The 19,353-nt window shown below is 43.0% G+C and overlaps 2 protein-coding genes and 1 pseudogene across 4 annotated transcripts; 2 read left to right on the top strand and 1 right to left on the bottom strand.

Annotated features, from left to right (window-relative positions):
• The first annotated feature begins 200 nt into the window (after positions 1-200).
• Positions 201-8,005, top strand: gpn1 (GPN-loop GTPase 1). Of its 2 annotated transcripts, none has more exons than XM_079166474.1 (13): positions 201-369; positions 869-962; positions 2,048-2,154; positions 2,303-2,340; positions 3,458-3,536; positions 4,293-4,387; positions 5,081-5,126; positions 5,217-5,363; positions 5,979-6,061; positions 6,290-6,329; positions 6,679-6,769; positions 7,049-7,153; positions 7,632-8,005. In XM_079166474.1, exons 1-13 carry the CDS (start codon positions 214-216, stop codon positions 7,736-7,738), a joined length of 1,188 nt encoding a protein of 395 aa, XP_079022600.1. In that variant the 5' UTR covers positions 201-213; the 3' UTR covers positions 7,739-8,005. The 2 variants fall into 2 exon arrangements, with proteins under 2 accessions (XP_079022600.1, XP_079022601.1); XM_079166475.1 differs by having other exon boundaries at positions 303-369; positions 825-962.
• A 3,575-nt stretch (positions 8,006-11,580) lies between these two features.
• LOC306696623 (stathmin-4-like) lies at positions 11,581-16,928 on the top strand (annotated as a pseudogene). Its single transcript has 7 exons — positions 11,581-11,665; positions 14,203-14,265; positions 14,385-14,480; positions 14,705-14,913; positions 15,620-15,784; positions 15,898-16,035; positions 16,912-16,928. The product of its transcript is annotated as a stathmin-4-like (transcript).
• Positions 16,929-18,229: 1,301 nt separating this feature from the next.
• On the bottom strand, positions 18,230-19,281 carry LOC306696613 (interleukin-17F-like; the record flags this gene model as incomplete). The annotated part of the gene is made up of 3 exons (XM_079160274.1): positions 18,230-18,313; positions 18,710-19,002; positions 19,094-19,281. The coding sequence occupies 2 exons, from the start codon at positions 19,279-19,281 to the stop codon at positions 18,741-18,743; spliced, it is 450 nt and encodes a 149-aa protein (XP_079016400.1). The 3' UTR covers positions 18,230-18,313; positions 18,710-18,740.
• Between the last annotated feature and the right edge of the window lie 72 nt (positions 19,282-19,353).

Here is a 19,353-nt window from a genome sequence, read left to right as displayed (position 1 = left end):
GTGCTGCCACGCCTCCGCCTGTTCAGCTCTTCCTTTATACTGTGATCTGGAGGATTGCTGCCTGGGAAGCACCTTTCCTGATCTAGTTTGTGCTTCCCTCTAGCGGTTAGTAGTGAGTACTGCTCCTCCTCCTCCTCCTCCCGTCCACCGTCACGTTTTACGACAGTACCATTGCCTTTACGGCAGCCCGGTTTCCACACAGCATCAGACAACATGGCCGATGCGGAGCAGTGTCCCGGTGCTGAGGCGGGTTTAACGGAGAACCAGGAGAGTCCCGCAGCGGGGACAGACAGCGGGACTCCGGGAGACAAACCCGTGTGTCTCCTCGTGCTGGGCATGGCGGGCTCCGGGAAAACCACCTTCGTTCAGGTGAGTTAGCGATGTGTGGCTAACAGAAGAGCTAACTGCGTGAGTTAGCTTCGTCAGGCAGCTGTTAGCATGTCTGCTGTAGGCTAATGCTAGCTAACGTTATAGCCTATCAAGTACTATTCTACAGAATACTACAATTATTCTCTCTGTATATATCATATTTTAGTTATTTTAGTTATTGTGAATTTTTATTTAATATTCTTTACTGTTTTATTCCTTATTTACTCATTTATAAATCTTGTGTGTATACTGTCTTGTTTGCACTATACTATATATATAAAATAATATAACATAATAATAATATATAAATTATTAATAATAATAGTAACTGTCCCCACTGTGGGACTCTTAATATATACACTCATCAGTAATTAGTAACAAATATCTAAACTTCCTTGTGAGGCTGATAATAATGATTACATCATCTCTGAGATTGTTTTTCCTTTTGTAAAAAGCACCAACCTCCGTTGTGACTTCAGTGTGTTTGTGTTTCCTCCAGAGGCTGACGGCTCACCTCCACTCTGCGAAAACCCCCCCATACGTCATCAACCTGGACCCGGCAGTCCACGAGGTCCCCTTCCCCGCAAACATCGGTGAGCAAACACCCAAACTACGTATTTAAAGAGCAACTAAACACCCAAACTACGTATTTAAAGAGCAACTAAACACCCAAACTACGTATTTAAAGAGCAACTAAACACCCAAACTACGTATTTAAAGAGCAACTAAACCCCAAACTACGTATTTAAAGAGCAACTAAACACCCAAACTACGTATTTAAAGAGCAACTAAACCCCAAACTACGTATTTAAAGAGCAACTAAACCCCAAACTACGTATTTAAAGAGCAACTAAACCCCAAACTACGTATTTAAAGAGCAACTAAACACCCAAACTACGTATTTAAAGAGCAACTAAACCCCAAACTACGTATTTAAAGAGCAACTAAACCCCAAACTACGTATTTAAAGAGCAACTAAACCCCAAACGACGTATTTATAGAGCAGCTAAACCCCAAACTACGTATTTAAAGAGCAACTAAACCCAAAACTACAAAAATGACTGGTCTGACTCAGGTCTCTACGTCACTCCTCCTCAATATGGTCACTTCCTGTTCACTAGTTGAAAAATAGCCACGTTAAAATCTCTTATTTCAGACATCTAGCAAACAACACATTGACTTCCAGACGAGTGAACAAGAAGTGAGAAAATGACGACTCACTTTGGGGTTTTAGAACTCCTCTGTATCCTCCTATTAAACCGACTGAGGGTCGAGGAGTATTACTGAAGAGTAGCCGTTTCCGTTAGCCTGTGAACCACTAATGCTAATCGCTAGCATCCACATATCCAAGCCCCTGCATGTAAACACAAAGAATGTATCCTGTATGTTGTCACCAGAACCGACCCTTTACAGAACTCTGACCTGACTATAATCTCTAGTCACCAAATAGCATACGCTAGCTTTTCTTTGTAGCATCAAAGCATGGTGGAATTAGCCAGCTAGCTAACTAAGTATCCTCTTCAATGATTCAATTCACACTAAAGTCCACAGAAAAGAGAGAAAAGTTTTTTTACAGTAATTACAGCACATTCCTCATTTAGTCGGTCCAGACAAACATTATTCGGTTCTCAGCTCTCTCTGTAGCCTTCAGTCCGTCCGTCTGTCTTCTGTCCCTCAGACATCCGGGACACCGTGAACTACAAGGAGGTGATGAAGCAGTACGGCCTCGGACCCAACGGGGGCATCGTGACGTCACTCAACCTGTTCGCCACGCGCTTTGATCAGGTGACCCAGTCTTGACTCCGCCTCTCTATAAGATACCGAACCAAAGAGTTGAACTATTTAAATCAAAAGATGACGACGACTTAAAACTAAAACGTACGACTGTTATAAATGAGTTGGTTTTTAAGTGTTTTTGTTTTCTGTTCCTCAGGTGATGCACTTCTTGGAGAAGAAGCAGCAGAACCACCGGTGAGTAATGGTACTACCTGAACTACATCACCTTAAAATCATAGAAAACATCACCTTAAAATCATAGAAAACATCACCTTAAAATCATAGAAAACATCACCTTAAGATCATAGAAAACATCACCTTAAGATCATAGAAAACATCACCTTAAGATCATAGAAAACATCACCTTAAGATCATAGAAAACATCACCTTAAGATCATAGAAAACATCACCTTAAGATCATAGAAAACATCACCTTAAAATCATAGAAAACATCACCTTAAGATCATAGAAAACATCACCTTAAGATCATAGAAAACATCACCTTAAAATCATAGAAAACATCACCGTAAAATCATAGAAAACATCACCTTAAAATCATAGAAAACATCACCTTAAAATCATAGAAAACATCACCTTAAAATCATAGAAAACATCACCTTAAGATCATAGAAAACATCACCGTAAAATCATAGAAAACATCACCGTAAAATCATAGAAAACATCACCTTAAAATCATAGAAAACATCACCTTAAAATCATAGAAAACATCACCTTAAAATCATAGAAAACATCACCTTAAAATCATAGAAAACATCACCTTAAAATCATAGAAAACATCACCTTAAAATCATAGAAAACATCACCTTAAAATCATAGAAAACATCACCTTAAGATCATAGAAAACATCACCGTAAAATCATAGAAAACATCACCTTAAAATCATAGAAAACATCACCTTAAAATCATAGAAAACCACCTTAAAATCATAGAAAACCACCTTAAAATCATAGAAAACATCACCTTAAAATCATAGAAAACATCACCACTCTCGTGTCTCCTGTCCTCTCATGTCCTCTCATGTCTACTCTCCTGTCCTCTCGTGTCTCCTGTCCTCTTGTGTCTCCTGTCCTCTTGTGTCTCTTGTCCTCTCGTGTCTCCTGTCCTCTCATGTCTCCTGTCCTCTCATGTCCTCTCATGTCTCCTGTCCTCTCATGTCCCCTCGTGTCTCCTGCCCTCTCATGTCCTCTCATGTCCCCTCGTGTCTCCTGTCCTCTCGTGTCTCCTGTCCTCTCATGTCCTCTCATGTCTCATGTCCTCTCATGTCTCCTGTCCTCTCGTGTCTCCTCTGCAGCTACATTCTGATCGACACCCCGGGTCAGATTGAAGTCTTCACCTGGTCTGCGTCTGGAACCATCATCACGGAGACTCTGGTGGGTCTGACTCTCTGTTTTCTCTTATTGATCACATCACAGCGAGTTAACACTCTGAACCGTTTATCAGCCAGAAGCTGGAAAAATAAACGTCTTTATCGTCAGATTGTCATGGAGAGGAGAGGAGCAGGACTTTATATCACCACTGTATTACGTTGTATCACAGTTGTATCACGTTGAATCACAGTTGTATCACGTATCACCGTCGTATTACGTTGTATCACCGTCGTATTACGTTGTATCACCGTCGTATTACGTTGTATCACCGTTGTATTACGTTGTATCACCATTGTATCACCGTTGTATCACCGTTGTATTACGTTGTATCACCGTCGTATTACGTTGTATCACCGTCGTATTACGTTGTATCACCGTTGTATTACGTTGTATCACCGTTGTATCACCGTTGTATTACGTTGTATCACCGTCGTATTACGTTGTATCACCGTCGTATTACGTTGTATCACCGTTGTATCACGTTGAATCACCGTTGTATCACCGTTGTATCACGTTGTATTACGTTGTATCACCGTTGTATCACGTTGTATTACGTTGTATCACCGTTGTATCACCGTTGTATTACGTTGTATCACCGTTGTATCACGTTGTATTACGTTGTATCACCGTTGTATCACCGTTGTATCACGTTGTATCACCGTTGTATCACCGTTGTTTCACGTTGTATCACCTTGTATCACGTTGTATCACCATTGTATCACGTTGTATCTCACAGGGTTAATGTTTTGTGTCTTTCAGGCCTCATCCTTTCCTTGTGTGGTGATCTACGTGATGGACACGTCTCGCAGCGTCAGCCCCGTCACGTTCATGTCCAATATGCTGTACGCCTGCAGGTACCAATGACTGAACCACTTCACAGTGGAGGTTATGTTGGTGGTGTTGTCCATCAGTAATAATAACACTGTCCTCACCTATTTAATATTAGAGATCTATGAACACATTGACTAAAAACTAACACAAGCACTCAATCAAAAATCTGTTACTTTAACTAAAACTACGAGTCACGTGTTGAAATACCACAATACTGGACTGCTCTTAAAATCATAGAAAGAAACAGTAAAACAGTGTTTTGTACTGAATACATCCAGCAGGGGGCGCCACCAGAGCAGAGAAGAGAACTGCACACTGTGTATTAAATATGAAGTGTTCTCAGTGTTCACGAGATTACAGCACTTTAATAAACTTTAGACTGTGAGTGGTATTAATACTATATTAATACAATATGTAGTATATCATTCTAGTTTAGTAGTATTTTATTATTTGTACTTATGACTTTATTTGCTATAGTTGAAGAAACAATAAAAAACATGATTTGAAAGATAATACTTTGCAGATGTTGAAGTTTGTGATGTTTTCTTCAGCATCACAGTGATCCTGTGCTGTCTGCACATTCATTCACTGCAGACTGAGAACAAGGACCCCAGCAGCTCTCCTGGTGGTTCAGGTCTTCCTGTCTCGTTGGTTTTCGTGCGTTAGCGTCCGTCAGTAGTTCTGGTTTCACTTCTTTCTCTCTGTGCCTCCTCCAGTATTCTCTACAAGACCAAGCTGCCCTTCATCGTCGCCATGAACAAAGTGAGGTCACTTCCTGTCAGCCATGTGATCATCTTTTTTTACATCTTTACATCTTGTTGATTCGTTGACTATTTGTTGTTGTTTGTGCAGACCGACATCATCGACCACAGCTTCGCGGTGGAGTGGATGCAGGACTTCGAGGTCTTCCAGGACGCTCTGAACCAGGAGACCTCGTACGTGAGCAACCTGACGCGCTCCATGAGTCTGGTGCTGGACGAGTTCTACACCAACCTGAGGGTAAGAGGACCAGGAGGCCCGACTGACCGGAGACACGGATCACATTTAAGAGGAACGCAGAGTAGAGCCACAGTTTGAAGATCTCTTCAAACTCACCAGACTCCATTCACTAAAGCCAGTAGAACCCAGCAGGAGAATAAAGAGTCAGTAGAACCCAGCAGGAGAGTAAAGAGTCAGTAGAACCCAGCAGGAGAGTAAAGAGTCAGTAGAACCCAGCAGGAGAGTAAAGAGTCATTAGAACCCAGAAGGAGAGTAAAGAGTCAGTAGAACCCAGCAGGAGAATAAAGAGTCAGTAGAACCCAGCAGGAGAGTAAAGAGTCAGTAGAACCCAGCAGGAGAGTAAAGAGTCAGTAGAACCCAGCAGGAGAGTAAAGAGTCAGTAGAACCCAGCAGGAGAGTAAAGAGTCAGTAGAACCCAGCAGGAGAGTAAAGAGTCAGTAGAACCCAGCAGGAGAATAAAGAGTCATTAGAACCCAGCAGGAGAGTAAAGAGTCAGTAGAACCCAGCAGGAGAGTAAAGAGTCAGTAGAACCCAGCAGGAGAGTAGAGGGTCAGTAGAACCCAGCAGGAGAGGGTCAGTAGAACCACGGTTCTAAAGGTGGTGTTGTGTGTGCAGGTGGTGGGCGTGTCCGCGGTGACAGGGAGCGGATTGGACGAGCTGTTCGTTCAGGTGGAGGACGCCGTGCTGGAGTACGAGAGGTTTGTTTCACTCGTTCATCACATCAGACGGTTTGTCGTCACATTTCTTTATCTTTTACACATTTAAATGTTTAAACTGTTAAACACCAAATTAAATTCAGTCATTAAGGACAAATCCAAAACACTGAAACAATATATAAATATAAGTTTTTATTCTATAAGATGTTTATTATTTGATGAATTCTCTTCTAACGGAGAGGTCTGAGTGATGAACTCCTCTTTCCTCAGAGACTATCGACCCGAGTACGAACGACTCCGTAAACAGCTGGTGAGATGTTCACATGTGTTTTAAGATGTTAGCGTATAGCTTTCTGTTATATGATGATTTTAATGTAAAGCGTCTTTGAGAATGATGAAAGCGCTCTAGAAATAAAATGTATTATTATGATGATGTCTCCTTGTTTTGACCCTCTGAACCCCAAAAGCTGCCAACATGTGTGCTGAACACTGAGCTTAACATTGTGATATTTGAGAGGCTGGAACATGTGAATAGTTTAATGTATAACACGTAGCTCCGTGCTGCCTACTTCTACTCATGACTGTTCCATTTCCACAGAGCAGGTCTTTTATTTTGTAGAGGAAATCAAAGAGGGTTAACTGACTTCCTGTCCCATCAGGCGGACGCTCAGAGCAGGAAGCAGCAGGAGCAGCTGGAGCGACTCAGGAAGGACCTGGGAGCCGTGGACATGACGAGCACACCTTCATCAGGTACGGCCGACCGATGACGAGGAGGTTTTTACCGGTGACGCTGTGGTTTACAGCTCTGTCGTTTGTCAAGAAGAACTGTTTGTCCAGTTAAAGTGTTTCAATGTGAAGCAGCAGGAACTGCTGTGTTAGCGTTAGCATTGGCAGTGAGATGTATAGGTGAGCTGTAACGTTAGCTAGCTCGGTGCTACGTGAGCTAGCCGTGTCCAGTTTAGATGCAGGCTTGTTGCTCTGTGTTTTATATTGTTGTATTCTTTTAACCGATTGACTTCCTGTCTGCAGACAGAGCCGACATAGCCGGGCCCAGTGACCTCATCATGACGCGTGGTAACCCTGACGACAGCGAGGAGGACGAGGACAGCGACACGGACGACATCGATCACAGCGGTGAGAAAAGAAAACGCCGTTTACACACCATGACACCTAAAAGAGTCCTCAGTGATCACCTGCACACAACAACGTGGTCGGATTAACAATAATACTTTGTTGCCTCCACACGGCTCTCAACATGGCGCTGGCTGAGCCAACGGCTAGCAGCTAACAGTGCTAACGGTGTTAACCTAATGCCTCACATGCACTAAAAAGTAAGCTCTCATGCACTAACGTGCACTAAAAGACCAGTCACATGCACTAGCATGCCCTAAAAGGCCTCTCTCGTGCACTAGCATGCCCTAAATGGCCACTCGTGCACTTAAAGGCGGCTGGCTCTGTGAACCCAGCGAGGAGCTTTAACGACCCAGAAAGACTTTACTCCTCTATATCTTTACAGAGATAATATTTATTGATGAGATATCAGTGTTTTTAATTTCACACCTTTTAAATGATGAATTTAAATCTGAAGGAAATGTTTTTCATTCATTTCTAGCAACGGAGGAGAGCAAAGAAGTCGACTCCTTTGGAACCTTCCTGAAGGAGAGGAAGGAAGTGGTTCAGGTCCGGAACAGGAAGTGTGCGATGCCCGAGGACCCCTGACCTCTGACCTCTGACCCTGTCAGGAGAAAGACATTGACAGAGAGAAGGTGAAGGAGATGGACACAGACTATCTCCTGGAACAGAAGAACAGCACGTAAACCTGAACTCTTTGAGTCTGATCGGTGAAGCTGATTGGCTGCTTCCTCCCTGAGAAGAGAAACTAAAGTTCTATTTTTTTATGAGAAGACTTCTCTTCTGTTGACGTTTGTTTGTAAAGGCACTGAAAGGATTTATGATCCTCAAATAAAAGTGAGCTTTTAGTTCAAATGTGATTTTTATTTAAACTGTTTGACAGGATGTAGTTCACGATGACATCGGCCTTCTGATGTCATCGTGACGAGGGACGGGCCTCGTTGGGATGTTAGCGATATTCTTATCGGTTCTTTTTGACCGACGATCTACAAAGAAGTCCCCAAATCTTTAAAGTACATTCTCATCTCATCAATGATCTCAGTGATCGTCTCTCATTGGTGATCCTCTGTATGACATCACTACCGTATGACATCACCACCGTATGACATCACTACCGTATGACATCACCACCGTATGACATCACCACCGTTACCTGACGGCTGCTCCACAGACAGACTGATGTTCTGCTCGTTGGTCACATGTTGTGATGAACTTACTTGTGAGAGTTTTATTGTGTTTGAGACGACCAGAGTTCTACAACGTTTCCTTCTCTCTGATCATGAGGAGAGAGAGAGAGAGAGAGAGAGAGAGAGAGACAAAGGGAGAGAGAGAGTTTGAGACGAGGACGTCTCACTGCAGAACTAAGAACGTACCGATAGCAGGACTGCTGACCGCGTCAATGCTAACAGGTTTTTACCGTCCTACCGGTTCCCCTTTAGAACCTACACATGACGTCCCTTGGTCACACAATGCTGACTAGACTTTTCCCTCGCTGGCGCACAGGAAGTGATGCGTTTTACACCAACCAGCCAGCGTTCATAATCAGCGTGGACCAGCGGCCATCTTTGTGGATCGGACTGTTTTTGCAATCGGGCTCATTTGGATTAAAAAGGGCAGATTTTGCACCAAATATTTGCATATTACCTCATTTAAATATGTCAATGAAGCACATAGAGATACGTGAATGAAGCATGTTTAAATATGCAAATAAAAATAGTTTTTTAGTCTCAATCCCGTGAGTGTGCAGCTTATTAGCTCCAGCTAGCTAAACGCTAATCCTGTAATGATCCTCCATGAAGGTTCTGGTGTTTCATGTTGCTTCCCTTTTCTCTCTGAACTCCCACGCTCTGTTCACTCCATCAAACGCACCACGCTGTGAACAACAGCAGCGCTGACAGCCGTGGCTTTGTGTCCTCTGATGTTTCTGATGATTGTGAATCTGTGGAGGTTCGTCCTCATTCATGTCGGAGCTCTGAATGGATTCAGATTCCACCATCTGTGCCGTCGCCTACGCAGCAGCGTGGTTTCACACTGAAGAGCAGCTGACTCACGTTCCCACTCTCTGAAACAGCAGAGGTGGAACATCAAGTACTGCTCTGCAGCGCAAACTCCAGGTACTCGAGTATTTTTATACTTCGATTCAGGGACAAATATTACTCTTTACTGATTTATCTTTATTTGACCTGAGTTTTGTAACTTGCATCACAAACATTCATTTTAACTCAAATCATCTTTTTAAACTTTAAACGCACAAACAAAGAGCAGTAACGTTTGGTAGATGCTGTACGAGCTGGTTTCATGCTTCAAGTATTCTTGATTATGTTCATTGTTAAACTTTGCAGCAGTGATTTCAGAATGAAGACAAGAAAACTGATTTAAGAATCTGCTTTCATCAAGTTTAAAGGTGCTGAATGTTTGTAAAGATGAGTCACAAAGAAACAAACTTAATGAGCAGCAATGTGTTTCAGTCTGTTTCCATGTTTTTCAATTTGTCTCTCTCTCTCAATTCAATTCAATTCAATTTGCTTTATTGGTATGAACATTTAGAAACGGTATTGCCAAAGCATCACAAAAATTAAACATACAATAATATTAATAAAACTGTCTCTCTCTCTCTGTCTCTCTGTCTCTCTGTCTCTCTCTCTCTGTCTCTCTCTCTCTGTCTCTCTGTCTCTCTGTCTCTCTGTCTCTCTGTCTCTCTCTCTCTGTCTCTCTGTCTCTCTCTCTCTGTCTCTCTTTCTCTCTCTCTCTCTCTCAGGTCAGTCTCTGGAAGCCTCTGCAGTGACTCAGTTGACATCCAACCCACTCTGGTCTGTTCTCTCTCTCTCTCTCTCTCTCTCTCTCTCCTCCTCTTCCTCAGTGGGCTACAGACACGAGCACAAACAGAAACGCTGAGAGTCACGACGCCTCGCCGACACAAACAAACACACGACTGCTGGCTGAGAGTCAGACTGCTCATTCACACACCACACACACACACACACCTACACACAAACTCTCACACACACTTCTTCATTTCTAATCAGCCTCATCTCTCTCTCTCTGTCTCTCTCTCTCTCTCTCTCTCTCTCTCTCTCTCTCTCTCTCTCTCTCTCTCTCTCTCTCTCTCTCTCTCTCTCTCTCTCTCTCTCTCTCTCTCTCTCTCTCTCTCTCTCTCTTTCTTTTCGGTCACATTGTCATGACATCACTCTGTCCAGCGCAGTGCAGTGACCTCATTGTTGGTGACATCATCGTCCGGACTCGAGAGATGATGTCATGGCTTCCAGTTGATCTGCTGCTGTGTCCTCGAAAGCAGCAGCCTGCAGAGCCCCGCCCCCTTTACATCACATGACTGCTCTGTTTATAATATCTGTTATTATGTTTTGATTTCAGTTCTATTTGAAAATATTCTGTTTTATTTTATTGTATTTCATTTTTATTCTATTTTGTTCTATTTTATTTTCACTCTATTAGCTTATATTTGTGTTACATTCTTATTTTATATTTATATTTTATGTTCTACTGTAAACGTCTGTTTGCTGCAGATGTGTTGTTTCTGCTGAATCCTGATTTGACTTTGAAGCCACACACACACACACACACACACACACACACACACACACACACACACACACACACACGCAGTGTGGCTCTGAGAGCTCTCAGCTGATTGGCTGCAGATGACATCACCAGTTGGGATGTGGAGGAGGTTTCTCTCTCCTTGTTGCTGAGGCCTCGCTCACCTAACCTCCTCCACACACACACACACACACACACACACACACACACACACACACTGCAGCTGCATTACATCATCTGGTTCAGTATGAGGAGGAGAGGAGGAATAGTGTGTGAGAACACTGTGTTCTGCCGTGGTGCCTGATGGGAACTGTAGTCCCCTGCTGGCTGCCAGTCGTGTTGGAGTCGGAGGTCACATGACGAATCGTCCTGCAGCCAATCAGCTTCCAGCTGCAGCAGTGGTGATGTCACACCTTCAGTTTACAGGTTGAGTTTTATTTTTTTAATCTTCATAATTTGTTTATGTTTTCGCTGATGATGCCGTCCTGTCGGCTCTGTTAGCACCGTTAGCTGCTAGCCGCTGACTCAGCCGTCGCCATGTTGAGAGCCGTGTGGAGACAACAGAAATGCTGTGAACTTGACAACATTTATTTTTGGTGATCGGTTTCCCGTCACTTCATTTTGATCAACTTTCGGAGAACGTGTGCAAATATAAACTCTAACGGGATCCACTGAAATGGACATAATCCAGTTGAGACCTTCAGAATAAAAGCAGTGAACTCTTACTTCCTCTTACTTCTCTGATCAAAGCTTTTTGAGTTCTTATCAACATAAAAACGTGTGTGTGCTTCTGAAGAGTCTGAATGAGGAGCGACTGTCTGGCTTTGAACCAGAGCGACAGACGGAGGCGTTAATACTCAGAAACAGTCGGGATGACTAACGGCTCGCTGTCAGCCTTTAAATTTAGAGCTGACATTTTCCTCAGAACCAGATCCAACCAGATCCTGGTCTCCACAAGTTTGACTGCATACAGTTTTCATAATTTCTTTATTTTATTTCTGTGTAACTTCATTTGCTGCAGTATTATTAGGGTACTACTGATGTATTATTACAGTACTACTGCAGTATTATTACAGTACTACTGCTGTATTATTACAGTACTACTGCTGTATTATTACAGTACTACTGCAGTATTATTAGGGTACTACTGCTTTGTATTATTAGGGTACTACTGCAGTATTATTACAGTACTACTGCTTTGTATTATTAAGGTACTACTGATGTATTATTACAGTACTACTGCAGTATTATTACAGTACTACTGCAGTATTATTACGGTACTACTGCTGTATTATTACAGTACTACTGCAGTATTATTAGGGTACTACTGCTTTGTATTATTAGGGTACTACTGCAGTATTATTACAGTACTACTGCTTTGTATTATTAGGGTACTACCGATGTATTATTACAGTACTACTGCAGTATTATTACAGTACTACTGCAGTATTATTACGGTTACGGCACTACTTTAGTGTTATTACAGTACTATAGTATTATTACAGTACTACTGCTTTGTATTATTACGGTTACGGTACTACTTTAGTATTATTACAGTACTACTGCAGTAATATTAGGGTACTACTGCAGTATTATTACGGTACTACTGCTTTGTATTATTAGGGTACTACTGCAGTATTATTAGGGTACTACCGCAGTATTATTAGGGTACTACTGCTGTATTGTTACAGTACTACTGCAGTATTATTAGGGTACAACTGCTGTATTATTACAGTACTACTGCAGTAATATTAGGGTACTACTGCAGTATTATTACGGTACTACTGCTTTGTATTATTAGGGTACTAGTGCAGTATTATTAGGGTACTACCGCAGTATTATTAGGTTACTACTGCTGTATTATTATAGTACTACTGCAGTATTATTAGGGTACTACTGCTTTGTATTATTAGGGTACTACTGCAGTATTATTACAGTACTACTGCAGTATTATTACGGTACTGCTTTTTTGTATTATTAGGGTACTACTGCAGTATTATTACGGTACTACTGCAGTATTATTACGGTACTACTGCTTTGTATTATTTGGGTACTACTGCAGTATTATTCCATCAGATGGAGATGTTCTGTCTCCGCCCGTATTTCCGAATTTGAACAGAATTAAACGGTCGTAAAGCAAAAGTTCTTCACTTTAAAACAGCATTGTTATTTATTGTTTGGATGAGTTCAGTCAGATTCTCTGTCTCCTGGTAGAAGACGTGATGTCATGAGTCAGACGGGATCGATCAGCTGATCGGTGACTGATGAACTCGTGTTGATCTCTAATGAAAAACAGAATTCTCCAGTAAAACCATGATGAAGAGCTTTCTGTCAGAGATCAGGAGGATTCCTCTGAAATCAAACCTCCACTCCTCCTCCTCCTCCTCCTCCTCCTCCTCCCTCTGGACCAATCACAGCCCAGCATCCCCGCCGGCCAATGGGATGGCTGGTTGGTGATGTCATGCAGCAGGCTGCTGTGTGGTGCTGATGCTGCTGAGCTGCAGATCTTCACTCTGAGCAGAGAGACCGAGCATCACTGCAGGGTGAGTCCTCATGTTTGTATTGAATGTCTTCATGTGTTTGTGAACATTTCATCATGTTTCTGAGCGTTCTGCACGTTTCTGCAGCCTCTTTTAAACCAAAGGTGTGAACAAAGGAACGCAGGTCCATTCATTCTGTTATTCACCTGCAGATCATTTCAATCATTTTAAATCTTTCTTTTTTTTTTTTGTCTTTTTTGCTTCTTTTTCTTTTCTGCATCTTTTATTTTGTTGTTGTTTGTCTTCTCTTTATAATCAGTTCAGTGTGTGAGCTGCGTGCTGCACTCTGCAGAAGGTGATGTGCTTACTGGCAACAATGACATCATCGCTTAGTGGCTGCACACACACACACACACACACACACACACACTAGGATCGACCCTTACAGGATAAACCCTTTAAAATAGGCGGCAAACAGAATCTACAAATAAGATCTGTTTCTCTAACATGAAGATTTGCTTTTTGTTTGTCTGTGATTTGAATCTCTTTGTGTTTCTTGTTCAGACTGAAGAAGCTAAAAAGATGCTTGAAAGATGAACGATAGACAGTGTTTGTGTTTCTATGAATGTGGAACTCTTCATGCACCAGATGAGTTCGTAGAATGAAGGTTCATGAACTTCTTCTGGCTCAGAGTGTTTGAAGACCTTTAAATCAAGATGAGATTCAGCTTCGTACAGATGTGAATCAACACCGGTGTGGAACAAGCAAAACTGAATTTAATGTATTTTATTAGCAGTACAGGACGCAAAATCTACCAAATGATACTTGATTGCATATATTCACAGGTCACTTAAACTTTATTTCACCTTTTCTTTGTTTCATGTTCTTCTTCTTTTTGAGTTCCTTGACTTTCATGTTGTCGGCTCTCGTTGCTGCTCACGCTGTCAGATTGTGTCCATAGATCCGCTGTGTGACTCTCTGGATTAACTGAATGTGACTCGTGTGTCTCCTCAGGAACACTCTACCTCACCACAGTGTCTTTGACAGAAAGCAGCAGCAGCAGCATGACTCTAGCAGGTAAAACTCACTTTAGTCTCGTGATGCTTCTCGGTTCTATGACGTGTTCTACATTCCTGTGAATCGATGCAGATCTGTTGCTCAGCTTCTCTTCTCTTCTCTCTCTCTGGATGTTCCAGCGTACAGAGAGAAGATGCGAGAGCTCCCCCTGGTGTCTCTCTTCTGCTCCTGCATCCTCCCACAACCCAGAACCCCCACGGCCGACAAAGAGGAAGGTCAGCATCAACCCTCTTTACTCCTCGCATCAATCAACCGCTGTGTGACAGAACCATGCAGTTAGTTCCATCTGTCAGTCAAACACCATGACATCATGATTATCTTGTGTTAGGGTTTGCTGTCAACACACCAGGAACCGGAAACATACTGAACATAGAGAGATAACCCCACGTTCTTGATAATATTATTGTCATTTCACGGTTCTGGTGATCTTTTCTTGCAGCCGGCGTGGTGGACCTGAACCTGTGCAACATCCGGCACATGGAGGTGATCGAGCTGAGCAAGCGGACGAGCGGCCAGGCCTTCGAGGTCATCCTGAAGCCGCCCACCTTCGACGGCGGCCCCGAGCTCCGGGCGACCACGCCGCCTCGCCAGAAGCCCTCGCTGGAGGAGATCCAGAAGAAGCTGGACGCTGCTCAGGAGAGGAGGAAGGTGAGTGAATATTAAACATGATTCCTAATCGTTATTGTGAGGCCACACGAGTTCTCACGACCAAAATAAGACGAATGTGGGGCTGTACCGAGGCCCAGCGGAGCTCTGGGCTAAATGCTAACTCCAGCATGCTAACATGCTGACAATGATAATGCTAACATGCTTTTCAGCAGCTCTACTTTCTTAGTTAAGCATTTTAACATGCTAATGTTAGCTTATTAGCACTACACACGAAGAACAGCTAATGCTAACTGGAATTGTCAATAGTTTTGCAGGTATTTGGTCATTAAAACAAACAAAGTGACTGCAATTCATTCTGAGGGGAACATGAATGTCTCACTTCATTCAATAGTTGTTGTGATGGACCAGGAAACAAAGCAGTGGCCCTACAGTCGATCCCTGAGGAACCCCACAAGTTATCTGAACCGTGTTTCTCCACATTTATGGAGGAATTCATGAAACCTAGAACATCACGGCCACAGCACTCGCTTTCAGACAGGTTTCTGATTGTCAGTATCAAGTCTGCGAACCGGTTCGATGGAGGTCTTCTGAATATTGATCCTTCAAAATCGACCAAAGACGGAGCACTTGCGTGCGACATCGGTCAAATTAGAAATGATGCTTCCAGAAAATAATAGAAGAAACGGGGAGCCGGCCTTTCTTCTGTAAAATCCGATAGAAAATGACCGGGATTCTATTTCTCTAGTGTCAGGAGGCGGAGCTTCTGAAGCACCTGGCCGAGAGGAGGGAGCACGAGCGGGAAGTCGCTCAGAAAGCTCTGACCAAAGAGCGCCAGGAGCACCGCGCCGACGCCGACAAAGAGCAGCGGCAGATGCACCTGAACGCCTCACAGGAGCGACTGCACGTGGAGGTGAGGACGAAGGTTTTTATATCGTCATGTTTCTTACTCTCATTTAACCGACTTTAATATTCTATTTGGTGGGAATGAATCACTGAAGGGAGTTTTGTGTTTGTGTCTTTCAGGACAAGCACAGTGTGGAGGTGAGGAGGAGGAGGAGGAGGAGGAGGAGGAGGAGGAGGAGGAGGAGGAGGAGGAGGAGGAGGAGGAGGAGGAGGAGGGGATTCTGGGTAGCCACACTGAGACCAAAGATGAAGACAGTGGTGCCATGAAAATTATAAAATAACATTAAATGGGAAAGCGCTCTTAAAGTAATAGTTTGACATTTTGGGACTATGGCTGCAGAGAGATCAATAGCAAACTCATGTCTGCGTGTTATAAGTACAGAGCTAGACGAGGTTAGCTTAGCTTAGCGTAAAGGCAGCTTTGTCAATAAATAGTCAGGATTTAACAAACAAGATACAACATGCTATTCAGAGAGCTCTGGAGTTGTCGGTAGGTAACTTTGGACAGAGCTAGGCTAGCTGTTTCCCTCTGCTACCGGTCTTTATGCTAAGCTAAGCTAACCCTCGTCATGACACCGGCTCTGTATTGCACACAAACTCTTGAGGTTTTTTTAACCTTTGCTAACAGAACGATTTCTGAATATTTCACGCTGACTTTTGAGAAAACGTGTATAAAATTAACTTAGCTTAGCATAAAGACCAAAAAACAGCTAGCCTGGTTCTGTCCAAAGGTAACCAAAGTACCTCTGAAGCTCACTGATTTAAATGTAATATCTTGTTTGTTTAATCCATTTTAAACTACAGTGTAACGACGTTTTCGTGGCTGTAGATTCACAAACATGGAATGTTTTTTTCTCATGTAACCAAAGTCAGCAAAAGAAGCATATTTCCAAAAATGTTAAATGGGTCCTTTAAATGTGTAGATCAAAGTGTTTTGGAACAACTTCTCCAAACATCATTGGACGCTATAGCTTTAAGAATTCCTTCATTGGAACTAAACGGCTCAAACCAGGAAACATAGAGTGTATTTTGTTTTTATTTCTATTGAGTGTAAACATGATAATTGCATCTTGAATGTGGAATTCTCCGTGTGTTAGCGATGTGCTAACTCCTCCCCCTTTATTCTGCCTCCAGGTGTCCTGATGGCCTGATCACAACACAAGCTGAACTTTCTTTGGAAGCCATTTTGGAGCTGACGAGCTCAAAGGATTGAGATCCCCGACACGCCTCCGACTGGGAGACAGGAAGAGACTCTGAAAAGAGTGAGAGAAGAAGAAGAAGAAGAAGAAGAAGAAGAAGAAGAAGAAGAAGAAGAAGAAGAAGAAGAAGGAGGACTGAGGGCTGAGGGCGAGTCCGACTGCTCGACCTCCTCTTTTACAACCAGGACTCTTTTTAACGAGATAAACTCTCGATAACGAGAAAAAAGACTTCCGAAGGACGCTGCGTATTCATCACTAGATGGTTCACAGGGGTTTTTACTGTGCTTTGTTGCCATGCCAACAGTGCCAATGTCTTGGTGTGTGTGTGATTGTGTGATTGTACACGGATCGAGGAATCAAAGTCTTTAGTAAGGCGGGAAAAGTTGGACCGAACCGAACCAAACCTGAATCCGGACCCAAAAAGGAAACGTTAGTCCAGAAAACACCCGAACTGAACTCGGGCCTTTACGCCAAGAGGGTCGATGGAGTCTCTGCTACCTGATACACAACGGATCCACGTCAAACAGATCCATCAGCTGCACCGTTTAGATCCTTACAGCCACTGTAGAACAGGACCAAAGCTGTGATCAGCTACATGTGGCTCTATTGGGACATCTAGTGGTCGATGGTAAAAAAGTATAGTGAGTCAAGACCAGGCCGAGGCAGACACCAGCAAAGGATAGAAATGTAGAAGATGAGTGTCCGAGTCAAAAGACTCACAAAACTACCAAAACTAAGACGAGTCCGAGTCAAAAGACTCACAAAACTCACAAAACTACCAAAACTAAGACGAGTCTGAGTCCAGCTTTCTGTACTTTTGGTCTCATGTTTGTGAACTAAATGATCGAGTCGGTGTTTGCATCAGCAACAAACAGCTAGCTAGCTCATGTGGCTAACGCTAGCTCATGTGGCTAACGCTAGCTCATGTGGCTAACGCTAGCTCATGTGGCTAACGCTAGCTCGGTCACAGGACCTCCTGCTGATTCTAAGATCTTTATTTTCTTGGTGAATAACTGATAATCGATCGTGTTCAGTGTTTACAGCTGTGGTGTGTTTGGTGATGATGATGATGATGAAGATGATGTACAGAAATCACATTCTATTTTAAATTCAGAAATAAAACAATGACACTTTACTTCTTTGTTAAAACATTCTTTTTATTATTCAACACCACATTTAGCCTCTGAATAAATACATCAACGTGAATAGAATATTATCAATAAATAATTACTAAAATGAATTATAAATAGTATCATAAATAGAAATCATAAATAGAACATAATATATAAATGTATCTGTTTTAAACTTCTGCTCCAGAGTGTAGTTTGTCCAGTTTTCTGTTTGGAGACAAATAAAAATAAGATATCAAATAAAACACAAATATGCAAATTCATCCAGAACGGAGCAGCATGAAGGAAAACTCACAAAACAAATGAAATACACAGAAAAGTTATGAGTTAATAATAATAATAACAATCTTAACTAAGTCTATATTCATTTTTAATTCATAACAAGTTATTCAGATGGAATATATCTTCCAGAATAGATTCATAGATTATCTATTGATCATTTGTTGTGCTGTATAAAGTTAATATTAGTAAATGATTATAATTCTTACATTTGATAAAGTTTCTATCTCTTCATTTAGACGTATGAATTCATAACAAGATAGAATTATGAAATCATATTGTACAGGTCCTCCGTACAGAATCTCCTGCTGGTCTCAGACTCACCTAGCAGCGGGTCCGGGTCTCTGCTGGTCTCCTAGTCCTGGTGTCGGACGACGGGTCGGACGCAGGTGCAGCCCACGGCGATGAGGCGGTTCTCCAGCCGGTAGTGGTATCCTGGCCCCGCCTCCGGCCCCGCCGCCGCCGCCGACTTGACCCGGCGCAGCAGCAGCACCTGGTGCATGATGGGTTTGGACTCCAGGCTCAGGTCCTCACGGCCGTCCGAGTCCAAACAACCCTCCAGCAGACAGCGGGCCTCGGACAGCACCGGAGGGAACAGGGAGTCATCGTGGGAGACACTGAGGAGACAAGAAGGACGATCTTCATCTGTAACTATGATTAACGGGGCACCGTTCACTCATGTCGTCTCACGGAATGTGTTCTGCGTACTTGTAGGTCCACGGGGAGATGGACGCGTTCTGCAGAGGCCTCATGGTTCTGGGAGGAACCACCACGTTGGGGTCCAGCTGCAGGGGGACGGTTTGTACCGTCGCGCCATCAGAGGACTTCCTGTGTGTCTTCGCCGAGTGTTTTGATTGGCCGCCTCCTTTCGGCACGGCTGCTGCCTCCGTCGTCATCATCATCACCATCATCATCATCATCATCATCATCATCGCAACCACAGCCTGAGGAAGAGGAGGAGGAGTTTA

This window comes from Pholis gunnellus (assembly GCF_910591455.1).
Source record: "Pholis gunnellus genome assembly, chromosome: 1".
Taxonomy (NCBI): Eukaryota; Metazoa; Chordata; class Actinopteri; order Perciformes; family Pholidae; genus Pholis; species Pholis gunnellus.
This window is presented reverse-complemented; position numbering and strand designations above follow the sequence as displayed.